General features: G+C 38.4%; 1 protein-coding gene across 1 annotated transcript; it reads right to left on the bottom strand.

Annotated features, from left to right (window-relative positions):
* Positions 1-3,190: 3,190 nt before the first annotated feature.
* UXS1 (UDP-glucuronic acid decarboxylase 1) lies at positions 3,191-6,889 on the bottom strand. Its single transcript, XM_086249405.1, has 7 exons — positions 5,933-6,889; positions 5,666-5,812; positions 5,470-5,549; positions 4,534-4,617; positions 4,321-4,395; positions 3,869-3,961; positions 3,191-3,661 (listed from the first exon to the last, which is right to left on the bottom strand). Exons 1-7 carry the CDS (start codon positions 6,564-6,566, stop codon positions 3,452-3,454), a joined length of 1,323 nt encoding a protein of 440 aa, XP_086105531.1. The 5' UTR covers positions 6,567-6,889; the 3' UTR covers positions 3,191-3,451.
* Positions 6,890-15,923: the final 9,034 nt, after the last annotated feature.

Genomic DNA, 15,923 nt, shown 5'->3' on the forward strand with positions numbered 1-15,923 from the left:
AAACTAAAAAGAATTTGAAAAGAAAAGGACCATCCACATATTGTTTTCTACAGAGTTTGGGGTAGGTGTGCAATGGACTTAATGTTGAGATTGTGGCAAAAATTGTGTGTCTTTGCACAATTGGCATTCCTGGATTGAATTTTTCTTGGCAAAAAGGCTGATTAATGAGACAATGTAAAAGGAGTAGAAGAAGAAAGTGGGGCAACGTTTCTTTTACCTCAACAGCAGCCCACCAGAACGTTATCTTTATGATATGCAGCTAACTTTTCTGTGGTTTTAATGGATGAAAATGATGTGTAGTAAGTGCCATGTTTCTCTCTACATGGTTGCCAAATGTACTAGGGATATAATTTCGACATTGTCACCTAGCAAATTTGAGGAAGGCACTTGCAATTTAGACCTAAAAGTTAGTCATCTTTTGAAGTTGCAAGGAACACAGACATTTTGTTTAATCATCTAGGGCAATCATGTCTCTTCTTTCGAATAAGGTCACAATCCACTCCTTCATCGTCTAAAGACTAGAAAAATCATGAATGCATGTAATCATGTATATCTGGTCAAGTGGATTTGCAATTTTGAGGGTTCGAATGTTTAAGTTTACAACTCGTCTCATACTCACTTTTTTACCATTAAACCACTCGTGCAAATTTGGACCAACATATGTCATTCTTTTTCCTTCTCTTACTTCAGCTAAAGGTTTTTCTTTCCAAGTCGAAAGTATTGAGTCTATTGACTCAAAATTGCACAAATAGTCAAATACACATCTAACTCAATGTGGGTAATTTATAACCTCACTTACTCTTTCTCTTTGTGGTGGTGTTAGGTCTAATTAGATGTTCTAATTTATGAGTGTCGGTGTCCCATACACAACCTATTTGCATTTTTTATATTATTACTATTTCTTGGTGTTCCTTCATTTGGTATCTTTCCTGCAAGTAATTAAGGGCTTGCATCAGATAGTGCAGATGTGCAACACTAGGACCAATATAAATGGGTATTTAAAATTAATTAATTAGATAGCATTTGATATGTAATGTAATACAGTAATAGCAAGCAGATTTGGAGCACCCGTGACATTTGTTTAGGATGCGTTGGCCTTTAGATTATATATAGCCATATAGGAATTAGGAAAGTGAAATTAATATAAAACATGTGCTCTGCAGAGTACCTTAAATTAATGTGTGGTCTGTTTCACTGTTGGCCCTGCTGGGCATGCATGGCCTACAAATTTATGTTCACTTCCTATTCACGCTTAGCAGAAACTTGTCCACAACTTGAGTTTTTTTAAAAATGAAGCAAAGGTCAGAACTCAGAAGAGACAGACCAACGGCTTAATTCCTCTGCTACTCCTTATTGAAAGGGGCATAGCAATTGGTACTGTAACATTTGAACTATCAACTATTCATTCGGCTAAATCCAAAGCTTCATGACATAACATCGCCGGATATTCGACATATTATATTTTCAATTTTTCATATGGGTAATCTAGACTTTATGTTCAAATAAGAATTACTTATCACCAAACTATCTGATTGTCTGATAAAATAATATTTCTCCATATCTAGGCGCATAAGTAATTAGAAATAAATTATTTTAAAACTAAAAGAAGAGGCCCTACACAAAGTCCAAACGTTCCTAAGAGGCCAATTATTCGAGCAATGGGACAAAGATATGCAAGGAAAGCTTTCCAGATGATATTTATCATGCAATAATGGACTTAGATGCCTGTGGAATAAATGCTGCCAGCAGATAAAAAAACCCACTAGGAATTTTTCTTTCCTTCATTGCTGTAGATAGATGAGACACTAAGCCCACTCTCTTTCTCTTTCCAATATTTACTGATCAAAATTCTGCTTGGCAAGCTTATGGAATCAGATGCTTATATGAATGGCTGGCTTTCATCACTCATCTACTCCTTTCTTTTTCCTCCTTTATATCCCTGCCTACCATGCACCTTCATCCATTAAGAGTCCCAATCCTAAACGTTTCCCTTTTATTTTTTTCCCTATGTCTTATACCTTGTCCAAAGTCTCTCTCTCGAACCACTTTGTTGATGTGGGCGCTCATTTAAGTGGAAGAATAAAGGGGTCTTTGGTGAAAGTTAGGAGAGCTAATTAGCTCTGTGTTTTCTCAAGCTTCAATGAATTGTTTTGTATTAGGATCATTATCTAACAAAAAAAATTGTTTCTCAAATGCGTGATGAGAAATACAAGACGAATGTAGGTTGTGAAAAAAGTGTGAGCATGCTAGACCATAAACATCTTAAACGCATTCTCACATCTCACATTGATCCTACAATTGTGTATCATATTAGAGAATGACTCCTGAACTAAAGGGTCATTTGGCATATTATATGAAGAATATAGTGGGGTAATTTGATGGAAGGGCTTTCTTGCTTTAATTTGGTCAAAACTTTATTAAAAAAAAAAAACAAAAAAACAAACAAAATTTTAGATGTGCTGTATGGAAGAGAGCTTTTCACCACTTTCCTCTCTAGCTATGTATGGTCCCGGACCAAGTGTCCAAGCTAAAACCGTGCATGTATGACTTTGATGATTCCAATTTACCCATCAAAGGAATCAAGGCAAAACCAAACAAAACTTTCTTGGCTTTAGGTCGGCAAAGCTGTTGGGAATAAGAATTATTGCGTATATAAAATTGCTGAAGTCAATGGATTTTAGCAATTTTTGCTAAACAAGTAAAATAGTTATCACCCCTTTCATTCATACGAAATCAATTATCACCCACCAAAAAGCAAGGTTATCATGTATCAAGTTTTAAACCAACACGTCTCATGGGGATTATTATATAGTTTCAATGGTTACCGACACTCATAGTTAGAGTTGGTCATCCTCCTTTTTACAGACTTTAATTTAAAAAAAAAAAAAAAAAAACTAAATTGAAACTTCAACTTGGGCCGCACTGGCCCCAGCAGACGGCAAGCCCAGACATTAGTGGCAGGCGCTGCCCGGGTTGAGTCTACATTATGGACTTATAGTTTTGTTTAATCACCATACTCCTCTCAAAAAAATATTTTGGAACTTCCCAATTTTACCCCGCATGAATTTTGGCCCAATGTTACAAATCATTTTAAAAGACCAGCAGTAACCAGCAATTTTAAGATACCAAAAACCCAAATGCGTCATACGGTCATTATCATTACCAGTATTAGAATTTTCAGCAGAGAGAATTGACTTTCCTTTCAAGATACCAAAAACTGTCAAAAAATAGATGAAGATACATCCTTCCACCACGACAATGTGGTAAAAAATGTCATCAAAATCTAATGACTGTAAATTGTGTGCTAATCAAGCACTGTAGATAAGCAAATGCATCTTCCTACAGTGGTATTTTGCTAGAATGGCCAGGTGATGTGACTTATGGGATGACAATAAATGAATCAATAAGATACAGTCATGCTTCACACTATACATACTGGTTCTCCTCATTCTTAGTTAGTCCCTTTTCCTTCATCTTCATTTAAAATGCGATTCTGGAAATCACTCACCATTAGAGGCAGACCCTCCCTCAGCGAGACTTTTGGCTCCCAGTTCAACAGATCCTTTGCTTTGCTGATATCAGGTTTCCTCTTATGTGGATCATCAGCAGTATTTGGTCTGAATTCTATTGTCGCACTTGAATCAATTGTTTCTTTGACAACCTGTTCATTTGGGAAAAAGAGAAAAAATTTGAGAACGCCAGTGTAGAATCTCTCTCCATTCAAAAGCAGAAAAATCACTCAAAAATACCAAACTCTATTACCTTTTTGGGTCTTGGAACAAACAAGGATGCAAAAGAGAAATTACAGTTGAAGCAACATTTTCATGAAAAATATTAATATTATAGATTCGGGTTAATCAAAACAAACCTCGGCCAGCTCTAGCATGGTGAACTCTCCTGGATTACCCAGGTTGAAAGGCCCAACATGTTCGCCATCCATCAATGCCACCAGTCCATTGACCTGTCATTGGAGAAAAAAAAAGTGTTATAAGATCATCCATCACATCCTTTCGATAATTCAATCAATAGCCCTTTCAACTTTAAAGTCAAAGCAAGCCACACATAAAGGAAATAGTGCTTTGCAGGCTTTCAGCTCCATGTCTCAAGTTTAACTGGTAGTAGAATTGGCTAGTGGTCATGAGATAAATTGTACCAGGCATACAACAGAAATGCCTCCTAGCATCCGTTATAGCATTTCAAAGTCCCAAGAGAAAATGTGGAAAATATGCAGAATATGCATAGGTAATAGGGCATCCGCTAAAGTTCTAAAGAAAGAAGTAACTACATAAAGAAAATACAAAAAATAACAGTCTGACATACCAAATCCGAGACATATTGGAAGCTTCGTGTTTGTTTACCATCACCGTACACAGTCAATGGTTGTCTGCGGATAGCCTACATACGTAGCCACAGTAGTTAGAATAACATAACAATGAAAATTACATTAAGAAACATCCCATATTCCAGTAGTCACAAGTTAATTGATTGAAGAAATCTCAAAACCACTTCAAAAGAGAAAGGTAGGTTATTAACCTGAGCAACAAAATTGCTAACAACACGCCCATCATCTAAACACATGCGTGGCCCATATGTATTGAAAATTCGAGCAATACGCACCTGAACAGAAAGCCTTATGTGAGTCTGACAAGTCAATCATGGAGAATAAACTAAATCATATCTTACTGTGAACTACATTAGTTGTAACTTCTGCATGGTAGGAAAGGATTTCAAAAGCATTTAGATGAGACAAGATGTTTAAATTCAATCATGGACATATAGTTACTTGCATAAGTTCAGACAAGGGGCTTAAATTCGAGCATGGACAGATAATGACTTGTATACTTCATTCAATAAATGAAACTGATCCAAGGGGAAAATTGGTATTACCATAAAGTTCAAGCAACCGTACAAGGAAACCTGAAATAACAAAATTCACCTGGCCACTTTCAACCCCTAGTTTTACAAATTTCTAATGCCATGTGTAGTTCCTTGAAGACCAACTGAAAGACAAACCTGCTTAATGAACTTCCTGAAAATGCATATGGGTGACCTTTTTCATTCACGATCAATCATGCAGACCTAATTAGCTTCAAAACTATGGCATATTCAAAAGGCTCATTGAATCAACATCTAAAATGACAACCATAGTATGAGTAGAATATGTACAAATAAATATAAAACACAGACCAGGTAGCCCAAAGTCTAATGTCCATATACGAGCTTCCAGTGTAATGAAAAAAAGGAATGGAGGAAACTGGTTAAATTAAAGAAAGCATGCAGTTTCTCAAGATTAAACTGGTTATACACGAGAAAAACAGGGATATCAGTATAAATACCACATAATCCTACTGAAATAAGAAAGAATGATGTTAACATCCTACATCTCCATGCCTAATGATCCTAACATCAAAATATGGATTCCATAATAGCTCATTTACAACTAAATACCAGAACCAAGCTTTCAGTTACCTCAACACCTGCACCGCGATGATAATCCATTGCCAATGTCTCTGCTGTTCTCTTTCCTTCATCATAACAGCTCCTTTCACCTACCCATTTTCAAGCACACACAAACACATATATGGTAAACATATTAAGCAACACAAATGCATTATAGGATTCATATAAACATCAAGCACATAGAGACGAATAACTAACATCACACCTATAGGATTCACATTTCCCCAGTAAGTCTCCTTCTGAGGATGCTCCAGGGGGTCCCCATACACCTCGCTCGTACTAGTGAGCAAAAAGCGTGCCCCAATTCGCTTCGCAAGGCCCAACATATTGAGGGTACCCATCACATTGGTCTTGTAATCATAGTAGTCAAAGATAAACAAAAAGGACCAAAAAAAAAAACAATCCCAAATGCCAAAAATCAATCAAAAATTCAATCAAATCAGAAACACTAGGAACGTGATTAATAAGGATATGATGGTCTTGACTGGGTTGTACTTGTAATGAACAGGGGAGGCAGGACAGGCCAAGTGGTAGATCTGATCGACCTCCAAGAGAATGGGCTCGACGACGTCGTGTCGAATAAGCTCGAACCTGGGGTTCCCAAAATGGTGGACGAGATTGTCCTTGCGGCCAGTGAAGAAATTGTCGATGACAATGACATCGTTGCCCCTGTCAATGAGCTTATCAACAAGGTGGGAGCCAACGAACCCCGCCCCGCCGGTGACGACGATTCGGAGCCGGCGCTTGCCGAGGCCGACGGGGACCCTTCCGACGTGGCCGAGGGCGGGCTTGGAGGAGAAGGAGACGGAGGAGGAGAGCTGGTCGTGGGCCGTGGAGAAGGGCCGGGGGAGGGCCGGGTTGGGCTCGGATGGGCCGAGGCGGGAGAGGGTGGGCTGGAGGATGAAGAAGGTGGAGCCGATGAGAATGCCGACGAGGATGAAGAGGATGCGCTGCTCTTTGAAGATGTAGTTGATGGATCTGGGCAGAGATCGGGTCGGGTGCTTCAGCGCTTTGGGCGAGTACGGGGAGGTTAGGACCGCCGCGATCTCCTCGTCACGGCGGTGGTTCACGCTCGGTTGCTTGTGTAACTGTTTCATGTTTGACATTGCTCTCTCTCTCTCTCTCTCTCTCTCTCTCTCTCTCTCTCTCTCTCTCTCTCTCTCTCTCTGCCTCTTGGGTTTCAGTTTTCAGCTGAAATGGGAAATTGGGTTTTGTTGTTGTTGAATTGAATGTTGAGGCAGTGAAGGAGTGTCTGTGTGTGTTGTGACTTGTGAGTGGGGAAGAAGCTATTTCATTTTCAATTAAATCAGAGATTATTATTTATTTGTGTTCATGACAACAGACAGAGAAGAGGGTGAAGGGTCTGTTTCGAAAAGGAGGTTAAGGAGAAATCAGATCGGGATTTGGATGTTGTTGGAGTAATTAGGAAGGGAATGGGATTGTAAAGACCCGCGTAAGCGATCGCGCGGATAGCGAGATGTTTCTGGGTAGATATGGGTGTACTCGAATATTTCTCCATTACTGATATATATCAATTTTCCAAAAATATAACAGGACTAATAAAATACATCCATTTCTCAAAAAAAAAAAAGAGGATAATAACAAGAGAGATGGTAGATGTGAGAGAGGAATTATAAGATATTAAGATGTATATAGAATGGTAAATGGGTTCATCGAATAAATTTTTTTTTTTAAATTATATGAATTTTCTTAAGTTTGAGGTTTTTGCATTTCCCTCATTTCTCTCATTTTTTATCCATTATTTTTGTAATAAGAAAAACTAAGAATTAAAAACAAATATGTTAGGGTTAATTAAACTTTGCATCTTATAAGTTTGGGCCATTTTTTACTTTACATCGTGACTTTCAAAACTAACCTACACCTTAAAGCTATATTTGTCTTTTAATTTATGCCTTTCGTTCAAACTAGTTTGAACATGTTTAGACTTTTTTAAAAGCTTATTTTCTTATGTGAAAGCTATGAGACCGACAAATTTTTTTTATGTGACATATGACAAGGAATTCACCCTGGTTTTACTTAAGGGCATCTTCGTACAATCAAATAGCCCTTTCTCGTTCAAACTTGTGTCATCTCACATGGCACATGCTAAAAATAAAGGGATAACTCGTCACTTGCCACATAATAAAACTTAAATCACATAACTTCTACATAAGTAAATAATGTCTCAAAAAAGGTATCAAACTATAAATCACATAAATTGAAAGATGTTAGAATATACATTATAGAGTTTTGATGGTTAGAGTGCAAAGTAAAAATTACTCAAATTTAAAGGGTGTGAAGTAAAAATGGCAAAAAAAAACGGGTGTAAAGTAAAGTGTACTTAACCAAAAATATTACCAAGTAGTAAGCAGGCACACCAACAGTCATCAACCATGGGCCTAATCAATGAATACAGACCAAAGCCACGTCGGCACAACAAGGCTTACAAGTTTTGGTTGTGTAACAGAATCATATTCCAACGTTGGTGGTCTTGGACCGTTTGGGAAGCCCAAAATCAAGGCCCATCATTTTGAAATTGGCATGAGTAAGCAGCAAAAAAGACAACACTATTTCGACATCTTATTGGTTCCATAAAAAGACAACACTATGATGACAGAGCCTTAAGCATCAAGTGTCTTGTCTACATACCCCTATAACTATGTCAACTTAGTTGTAAAAATCACAAGATAGGACAAGAGATATCCACTTTGAAGGCCCATTGCACAAAATGGAGTAAGCCCAAAAGGAAGGTGGGCTGCAACCGAGAAGTCCACAACCCAGAAAAACAAAAAAAGAACTAAGCCCATCATCCATCCTATCCAAGTATCCATCACTGTTTGTCAATGACTGCTTTGCAATCGCTTCCCCAAATTCCTTCACAAATTGTTAAAATGTCAAGATCATGCATGCCTCTTGGAAATTAACTCTGGGTTTGCCACAATTGCCTAGCAATTCTCAATTGTTCTCACCATGAACACATGTAATGGATGCATAGACCTCCCAATTAAAGGCCAACAGATCGAGACTCATTGTGTATGATTTTCGTACGAGTTCACATCTACAAATTGCACATGCATATATAAAGACTATCTGTATTGTTCATATTGCATCTGGCTCTGATCATACAATTTTTTTTTTCTTTTTTCATTTAATTAGTAGTATGGAAGAATATTATTCTATTATTGGAAAGGTTTAAAACTCAACATCGGATAGAGTGGGCCAAGAATCCACGACACCAAACTTTTCAACGCAATGAATTAATCCCATTTAAGGCTATGATGCTTATATGCAAGGATTCACTTCAGTCCTCAAGCTTTCATTAATGGAGAATATATGGGTAGGCACCGTCCGGGTTTAATTATTGTTTGTGGATAAATCCACACCGATCCAACAGCCAACCAGGGCTGGACACGTGGCTGGTCAGACCCAACTTCAGTGTTTGACTTCTCAGTGGTCAAACTTTGACCTCCACATCATCACAGTTCGGCACTTCCTCTGCCAGCTCAGATCGGATCACCACGGTGAGTCCTCCGTACCCGGTCCGACCCGAACCGATGATCTTCTAAAGGATTGAGTGTTCATCTTTTCACGGTCGTCTCGGCTCGGCTCGGATCGGATCGGCGCGGAAGGAACCTCCTTTCGAGTTCTAGCGTCAACCAGTTATGACTCGGAAGGACCCCTATCTACTGGATCGGTTCGGTCAGGAATCCCATGTCCGATCCGATCACATATGGACTTCATGTATACACATAAGAACATGTGTTCGGGTCGGCTCGGCTCCCCGCCGCCATTCCAAGAAAGATCATGTTGGGGTGAACCGCCACACTTAAATGCACCTGACAAAGGTCTTCTGACAAAAGGGACTTCCCAGCCCACATTCATGACTACTGAGGCAGTTCACCTGAATCTTCCATACTTGCATTCAATGCAGCATTGAATGCAGAGGAGGTGGGTAGCAGTGCATGCAAACTGTTCACGACCGAACGCGTGGATCTTTCTCAACCAGCCAACCACATGCAGGTATCTTACTCATCACAATCTCCTTTGCCTATATATACCAACTTATATGTGCAAAATGGAGGATCTATCTATCAACCTCTCACCAGACAAACACTTACACAAAGCTCTCACTCACCCAAGAGCATACCCAGTTTGCTGAGAATAAGCCCAGAACATTTGCCTTGTTCATCCTATTCTTCCCAAGTTCATCATTTGTTCTTCCTCACCCATCATCAAACACACCATCACTGACTTCATCATCGGAGCGTGTTTGGCTGGTACCACACCGGTCCATCTCCTTTGACTTTGTTTCTCTTACAGAAAGATCTCACGTTATCATCCAGCAAGACTTCGGATCAGCCAGGTCATTATCTCTAAGTTGTTGCATCTCTCTTACGGAAATTTGCATCAACAATTATCATTTACGTAATGAGGATAAACTACTTAATCAAAGAGTTAGAGAGATCAAAATTTTGGGGATGAGTATATATATAATTAAGATACATAAATACTTTTAAAATATATAAGATGATAAAAGAATATTTTTCTTTGCTCGGGTCTATGTGATTGTGATTAAAGAATACGACTAATTGTTGATAATGACCATACAATTGAGTACAATTAATATGAGAAATAAAATGGGTGGCAACTAGGTGACTGAAAGTCATTACAACCAATTGCGCGCAACTCTAAAATTTCAATCACTTCGCCATCAATCGGAATTCATCATCATAAATTTAAATATCATGTATCACTTTTGATTTTACGTATACAGACTTGAAGAAATCGAGTGTCGATTATCAAAGAAAAAAAAGTTTTTCAATCTTTCAAAACAATATATATTAAGATCTTACGAAAACGAAACTGATGATTGAGTTTTTGACACAATTGTGTAACTTGTGTTGGTGCAATTTCGCCATATCGATTTCAGTACAACGTACTCCACCTAGATGATCTCTAAGAATGCAAAAAAGTTAATAGGATAATAATATTTCTAGCTACCGCAATGTTTGATGAGCTTATAAGTGCAAATTCTACGACTTAATTAATTCTTTTCATAACAATAATGTAGATCGGTGGCCTTTCAATTCGTTGGTGTGAAAATAGTTATGCCAGAAGTCAAATATATGCGTGCAGCATTTGCCACGTATGCATGCCAAGATTTTGTCGATCTGGGGGAAGCTGCATGTCGCTATTAGCAGTGTCTATTACTATTTACTATTAGTACCTTTACTACAACATTGGCATGCTTATTTTAACGTCACAGCATTTGACAATGATTTTTCTCTCCTGTCATCTCACTGTTGATAGTATGTACTATGTAGTGCACAATCTTAGACTTCCTTCACCATCCAATATATAAGTGTACTTCTAACTTCTAACTACCCCTTCAAACAATATTGGCCACTACCATTTTTCTCTTTCTTTTTTTAATTGGTATATTCAACTATATTAGACTCTTAATTACTCAACCGATTTAGAGTAAGTATTGCTTAAATTCCATTCAGGTCATATATGTGGACAAATGACCTCTTGTTTAGGTGCTTCACAGCTCTTATTTGTATACATATATGTTAAGATGACCTACACTTCACGGATGTGTTGCACAACTTGCACTCATCAAGTTGATCTTGTTAATTTGAACCTATGGGCTGAACTTAATTGTGATTTATGATCCCATCATGTGCTGGAGGTTCAGTTAAATTAATTTAGGTACGTAACGTCGCAAGCTAGCTAACCCGAGTTTAAAAAATTATTCATACATATATATGTTGAGTTTTTATTAAACATATTTTAACTTGATCAAATTGAGTTTGAGTCTTGAATCAAATTAAAGAGTTTCATGCTGAGCTTGGATTGACTCTTAACCCCACCAAATCTATGCTAATTAGTAATTATACCTTTACTAAGAGAGAAATTCTTCCGTGGGATAGTTGCAACATGCAATGCAATTAACCATCTCTCACAAAAGTGAGGTCGCACCTTCCACCTATGATAATTAATCGAGGATGAGGAGATTTTTTATTTTATTTTTTTCATTTTGATTTTTAAGGCTAAATACCGAAAATTGGAATTTAAAAAGTCACAAAATTAAGTGAGAGATCGGTGAGAGATCGATGAGAGATCAACAGCTTAGCAAGTTTACAGGGGTTTAATTACCTTATTGTTAGTTGAGAAATGCTATCTATCTTTCCTTTTCTGCCTCACCGACATTTTTTTTTTCTTTTCTCATTTCACAGTAGAGTTTTATAATTGGCAAATTACACAAAAGTATCTCAACTAACCACCCTAATTCACTTGAGTACCTCAATTAAAAAAAGTTGCTCATAGGTACCTCAATTACTGATTTTGTACACCCAGGTACCTCCGTCAACTTTTCCGTTTAAGGACCGTTAACTGCCTACGTGGCGTGCTGATATGGTTTTAAAAAAATGTCACGTTGACAAAAAAATAATAAAAAATTAAATAAACTTTAAAAAATGAAATAATTATTTTAAAAAACTAAAAAAATTAAAAACACAATAATTAAATTAAAAAAACAAAAAAAACAAAGAAAAAGTGGAGCACTGTTGCAGCATCCCTCCCCCCGCCTCCCACCCCTCCCTCCGAGACCCTCCGACCCCAGCCACCCACCCTTCCGACCCCAGCCACCTTGTCGCCAACCCCAGCCACCCACCCTCTCTTTCCCCGCCCCTCTCTCTCTCTCTCTCTCTCTCCGAAACCCCAGCCCCGAGCCTTCTTCCCCTACGTCGGCCACCCAATTCAGTGACCCACCATCAGACAAAAAGATAGGCAAGGCTGGGCGCTGCTGGGTGTGGCAAAGCTGGGAGCGACTGGGCGTGGCAAGGCTCGGCGTGGCTTGTCGGGGCAAGGCTGGGCGCGGCTTGCCGGGGCAAGGCGGGGCGCGGCGAGCAGATCTGAGCAAGACGGGGCTGGGGCTGGGGCTGGGGCTTGGTGAGGGGGTTGGTGGGAAAGGGAAGGGGAGGGGTGAAGCTGGTGGCTGTAGAGGGGGAGGGAGGTGGGTGGGTTGGGTGGCCGACGGGGGGAGGCGGAGGGAGGAGGGATCGGGGATGCGAGGTTGCTGGGTTGCTGGGTTTTTTTTTTTTTTTTTTTTAAGTTTTTTAAATAATTATTTCATTTTTTAAAGTTTTTTTAAATTTTTATTATTTTTTTGTCCACGTGGCATTTTTTAAAAACCATATCAGCACGCCACGTAGGCAATTAACGGTCCTTAAACGGAAAAGTTGACGGAGATACCTGGGTGTGCAAAATCAGTAATTGAGGTATCTATGAGCAACTTTTTTTAATTGGGGTACTCAAGTGAATTAGGGTGGTTAGTTGAGGTACTTTTGTGTAATTTGCCCTTTTATAATTAAAACCATTCATTTTTTAGATCACCCTTCATCTCTGTTAAAAATCAACTAAATCATAAATTATTTGGTTATATAATTGTAATCAAATAAACAAACGATTTTGATAACAGTTAGATTCACAGTATGTTTTGATAACTGTTACATAACCAAATAATTTTTTATTTGATTATATAATTGTAATTAAATAAACAAACGATTTTGATAACAGTTAGATTCACAGTATTGTTTTGATAACTGTTACATAACCAAATAATTTTTTATTTGATTAATTTTTTATAGAAATGATTTTTCAAAAACAATCTAAAAAGTAAACAATTATAATAACGAGACTAAACTGCATAACGAGAAAAATAAAATATCAAGAAAGGGCTCTGGGTAGAAAGAAAAATGTAGATAACATTCCCATAGTTAGTTCTTTAATGAAATGAAAGGTACGTAGATCGTACTATATGTGTCATATCTCAACAACAGAATGTGTATTTAAATAGAAATCTCTGCAATGCATATTTTTTTTCAATGACAGTAGAATAAAGGATATGGCATTAATGCAAATGCCTAGTTTGAATTTAAATATAATTATTTGGATAAACTCATTGTACTTTCCATAACCTCATTGTGCTTTCCAGTTTCCACCACTTTCGAATGAATGTCGATGTATACAATCTAACAGCAAAAATGTCAAGCAAGAACATTAGTTTAATTTTTTCTACCGGTAACATTAGTTTAATTTTAATTAGCATATAGACATGTATAGTCAGAGTTGTTAAGAGTAACTGATCATATTGGACATGTAAAACTGTATATAGAAGTTAGTGGTAATTGATTTTGGGTGAGATGTTCCAATTTTTTCATGATATAAGAGCATACTATACATGTTTTAGGTCTAACGAACACGTGTTCTTATATCAATTAATATTTATTATTCACGTGTTTGACTTGCATGAGATGAGTAAAATTTTACCAATTAATGTTAGTTTTGGATTAAATACTGTAATTTATTTACTGGTTTTACTTTCACACTCTACGTTATATACAACCATATACAACCGTGGTTAATTTAAATGAACACTTATATTGCATGCTCTAAAAAATAGATTAAGTAAATAAATATTTAAGGGCAAATTACACAAAAGTACCTCAACTAGCCACCCTATATCACTTGAGTACCCCAATTAAAAAAAGTTGTTCGTAGGTACCTCAATTACTGATTTTGCACACCCAAGTACCTCCGTCAACTTTTCCGTCAGTCCTGCTGTTAATTGCTTACGTGGCACACTAAAAACATGCCACGTGGACAAAAAAATTAAAAAAATAAAAAAATTTAAAAAAATGAACTAATTATTTAAAAAAACTAAAAAGAATTAAAAACTCAAAAACAAAAAAAAATGGAGTTGCAGGGGCTAGCTCCCAGCCTCCCTCCGCCTCCCACCCCTCCCAGCCATCCCCCCCTCCGACCCCAGCTACCCTGCCGCCGATCCACCCACCGCGCCGTCGACCCACTCGACCACTCACCCCCTATCTCCTTTCTCTGCCTCACTCTCTCTCTCTCTTCTCGCCCCTCACTTTCTCTCTCGACTTCGCTCTCTCTCTCTCTCTCCCCGACCGAGCCACCCACCCCCTTTTTCTCCCCTCCCATCTCCTCTCTCTCTACCTCACTCTTTCTATTTCTCTCTCTCCCCGAAACCCCAGCCCCGACCCGCCCGCCCTGAGCTCCACCTTCGTTCAGATTTATAAGAGAGAGAGAGAGAGAAACAGAAGGAGAGAGAATGACAGAAAGAGAGAGATGAAGCTGGTGGCCGGAGAGGGGAGGGAGGTGGGTAGGTCACTGGGGGAGGCAAAGGGAGGAGGGGGTGGGTCACTAGGCTCGGGCTGGGCTTAGGCTAGGGTTTCAGGGAGAGAGAGAGAAAGAGAGAGTTAGAGAGAGAGAAGAGAGGCGTGGAAAGAGATGGGGTGGGTTGGCGGCGTGGTGGCTGGGGTCGGCGGCAAGGTGGCTGGGGTCGGAGGGGTGGTTGGCTGGTTTGGGTGGGTCTCGGAGGGAGGGGTGGGAGGTGGAGGGAGGCTGGGAGCTAGCCCCTGCAACTCCCCTGCAACTCCTTCCTTTTTTTTGTTTTGTTTTGTTTTGTTTTTTTTTAGTTTTTGATTTTTTAATTTTTTTTTAGTTTTTTTTAATAATTAGTTCATTTTTTTAAATTTTTTTTATTTTTTTGTCCACGTGGCATGTTTCTAGTGTGCCACGTAGGAAATTAACGGCAGGCCTGACGGAAAAGTTGACGGAGGTACCTAGGTGTGCAAATCAGTAATTGAGGTACCTACGAGCAACTTTTTTTAATTGGGGTACTCAAGTGATATAGGGTGGTTAGTTGAGGTACTTTTGTGTAATTTGCCCAATATTTAAACACTTATATTGCTATCAATAAATAAATAATCAAATAAACACTTGTATATATTTGACATATTACGCGGAGGAAGCCAGAGGGCATAGACTGCAGAGGTACGTGGAAGTTCTCAACGTCAAGACAGTTAATTCTTTTAATGGCATTTAAATACATCAAGCCGTCGTAAAAGACCTGGCCCTATCATATATAAAGTCATCTATAACTATAAGATCTGTTGGTCGCCAAATTCAACAAATCAAATATACGCATGTGATGCATCAACTTATACAAAGACCCATATATATATATATATATATAATTATACTCTGCAAAGAAGTTTAATAACTGACACAGCCGATTTCTCACGCTTCGAGTTCATATGTATGCAAATTTAATGGAAGCAAAATGAGGCAATATGCATTGATCCCACTCTAGACGTTCGTACTCCAAGTCAGTCAATAAAATGGCAAAGCGACGACTGCGAATACTTCATATTTGAAGTTATATTTATATTATGCGCCCAAGTCATGCTAGCAGCTAGCTGGTCATTAGCGGTTTATTTGATCTGCCAGACTGCCACAGTATTAATTATTAGTCCAGCAACAAAACTAAGAAAGTTCAACATAAATCAGATCTCTGGCTTTCAAAAATATAACATACCTATAAAAACAGTCGCACTTGTAAAGTGACTGTTTTTGTTTTTGAATTATTTTGA

This window comes from Dryas octopetala, chromosome 6 (genome assembly GCF_963921425.1).
Source record: "Dryas octopetala chromosome 6, drDryOcto1.1, whole genome shotgun sequence".
Taxonomy (NCBI): Eukaryota; Viridiplantae; Streptophyta; class Magnoliopsida; order Rosales; family Rosaceae; genus Dryas; species Dryas octopetala.

Bases quoted from the DNA above. Each gene is read 5' to 3' on its own strand.
- UXS1 (XM_086249405.1), bottom strand. From the start codon at position 6,566: ATGTCAAACATGAAACAGTTACACAAGCAACCGAGCGTGAACCACCGC. The intron at 5,813-5,932 runs TATCCTTATTAA...ACTATGATTACA, and splicing joins CAACCCAGTCAAGACCATCA to AGACCAATGTGATGGGTACC. The intron at 4,396-4,533 runs GTTAATAACCTA...CTACGTATGTAG, and splicing joins TTAGCAATTTTGTTGCTCAG to GCTATCCGCAGACAACCATT.